General features: G+C 45.3%; 1 protein-coding gene across 1 annotated transcript; it reads left to right on the top strand.

Moving 5' to 3' along the window:
• Positions 1-1017: 1017 nt before the first annotated feature.
• On the top strand, positions 1018-1745 carry FA14DRAFT_184956 (uncharacterized protein; the record flags this gene model as incomplete). Its single annotated transcript, XM_025501418.1, has 2 exons — positions 1018-1149; positions 1269-1745. 2 exons carry the CDS (start codon positions 1018-1020, stop codon positions 1665-1667), a joined length of 531 nt encoding a protein of 176 aa, XP_025351493.1. The 3' UTR covers positions 1668-1745.
• Between the last annotated feature and the right edge of the window lie 878 nt (positions 1746-2623).

Raw genomic sequence — 2623 nt, 5'->3', positions numbered from 1 at the left:
CTTCAAAACAAGCAACGATGACGAGCTTCTTTGGTAATGTTGAACGGATGTAAAGCCAAAGAGTGTGAAGTGAAAGCATGGAAAGGAGGGCAGAGGAAAGACAAATGTTGATGTCAAGTATGCCATTTCTTCTGTTGTGCCACTTGTTTGAATGCTATGTCATGATCCGATCTTGAGCGACGTACGAGATGATCATTCATGAATCTCGAAAGGTTTTATCCGGTCGGCTTTTGAATGCGGATGAGAAGAGGCCACCAACAGTCTCTTCTTACTCCGCCGTCATCATCTTCTCCTCATTCCACCGTCATCATCCTCTTCACATTTTACAGTCATCACCCTATTCTCACTCTTCCCTCTTCTCCCTTTAGGTGTTTATGTTTAGAGGGAGGGTCTTTGGAAAATTGCGAAACGAGAAGTTCTGGCTCATCTTACTCTCGTTACGCCAACAAGTCGGACAGGATAGACGCTTCACTGATGCGCCCATCTGACTCCGTTCCTTGAACTTGATGTTCCCGAATCTGGGCGAGTGATTTTCTATGGATGGACGAAAGTATCTTACATAAGGTTCGACAGATGGTAGAGGGTTCTCTTTTCCATGCACACACTACTCCCCTCTTAAAAGTTGCCCATCTGACTCCGTTCCTTGAACTTGATGCTCCTGAATCTGGGCGAGTGATTTTCCCATGGATGGACGAAAGTATCTTGCAAAAGGTTCGACAGATGGTGAAGGGTTCTCCTTCTGCGAGATGCTACATAAATGATTCTCTCCTCTTCTTTCCTACACATTACAGCTAAATCGACATAGATACGGAAATAGAAAGCCTTCTTTCCTCAAGTTGACCGTTTCGAGCCTCGACATTGTTCAAGATGACTTGACTTCGAGTTCCGTCAGCACAACTTCCGTGATGGGATTGATTAAGGCCCAAAAGGAGTATGGGAATAGTCAACCTTTGCTCGTCGTCGCATCATGACCAGTCTCAAGATAAGGTCACGACGTAAAGTCCAAATAGATAATCAATGTCTGTCAGATGGACTTCCAATGGCGGTAGATACGATGTTGCTGTGGCATTTTACGAAAGGAGACGAAGATTGGTGGAAGTGCGGACAATCTATCAGGAGAGATGGATCACACGTATCCTCTCAAAGGAGGTGAGTTAAGGAAGACGGCTCCAAAAGGGTAAAAATAAACGACGGTGAAGGTATAACTAGCTTTCACAGTGCTGAAATGTTGAATACGGGGAATATCAATTACCTGTGATGGACGTGAGACATACAAGTTTACGGAGAGCATTCACATTTGCAGATCTGTTCCCATTTCACTTCCAACGCAAGAATTGGACCAATTGAATGAGGAAGAACAAAGTGTATGGAATATGGCAGAAGAACAGACAAAGAGGAACAATGAGAGTCATGCAAAGGGGAGCCATGAGAATAGCAGGCACATGCACAGGGTCAAGATGGTGTCATCATCTCACAGATCAGCTCCATCGAGAGGATATGGCATAGATTCGTTAGGCTACTGGGCTTCATCTCGACCCTCTTCGTACACCTTCCGACCAGCTGTCAAGTGCCAAGAAGGACAAAAGGCCGTCACGCACAACGCGGCGGACAGCAAAACCGACTCATCACCATCTATGGTCCACTCAAATCGGGACGCAGGAACATAATCGTTACTGTGAACGATTGTGGCACGACCAGCCTTCTACGGTTGGAGAGGTGGAGTTTGAACGATGGTGAATAGCAGGAACCCAACGACTGGGTCGACAGACCTGATGCACAATCGTTGTACCATTACTCAACCGTTATACCATTACTCAACCGTTATACCATTACTCAACCGTTATACTTTTAGTCAATGTACTTTATAGCATACATTCCGCCTTGATCACACATGCTCATGATCACACTGGCCCATGGTCACACTTGCTCGTGGCCACACTTGCTCATGATCGTGTCATAGACATCCGATCCCTTAACTTAGTTCTCACAACGCACGCATTTTGCTCATCCTTTGATGGGCGACAGCATGACTACATCTCATTAATAAACATTAAGTATCTTTCCACAACCACCACGACCACCATCTTCCGCATCATTGTCATTCTTCTTCTGATCATCGTCGTCATCATCCTCTTCATCGTCATCTTCATAGTCATCGTCATCGTCAGCGTCGTCATCATCGTCCTCTTCATCGTCATGCTATCGGCCGTGCTTTTGCTGTACTGATTGAAGAGCCCACAGCGGAGAGGTGGTGAGGTGGGTGCTGAAGCAAAACGTAAGAGGAGAATTGATGGGTGTAAGAGGTTGTGATGGTGGATGTGGAAGCAAGTCGGAAGAGGAGAATTGGTGAGTATAAGGAAGAATGAATGTGGGAAGGGGGATTTTCAACTTTCAAAAAAGGCCTCCTTTTAAATGTTTGTAGTCAGACGAAAAAGCTTGTACATTGTTATGCAATTTCATGGGGATGCACTACTGATGCTATCCTGATATCAAAGTAGATGTTGCAAATCAGGTCCAACGGATGCTATATCAAATCCAACGGACGGTGCATGTTGTTCAACGGATGGTAGATCAGGTTCAACCGACGGCATATAAGGATCAATGGATCTGACAAGCTGTAAAT

This window comes from Meira miltonrushii, assembly GCF_003144205.1.
Source record: "Meira miltonrushii strain MCA 3882 unplaced genomic scaffold FA14scaffold_20, whole genome shotgun sequence".
Taxonomy (NCBI): Eukaryota; Fungi; Basidiomycota; class Exobasidiomycetes; order Exobasidiales; family Brachybasidiaceae; genus Meira; species Meira miltonrushii.
This window is presented reverse-complemented; position numbering and strand designations above follow the sequence as displayed.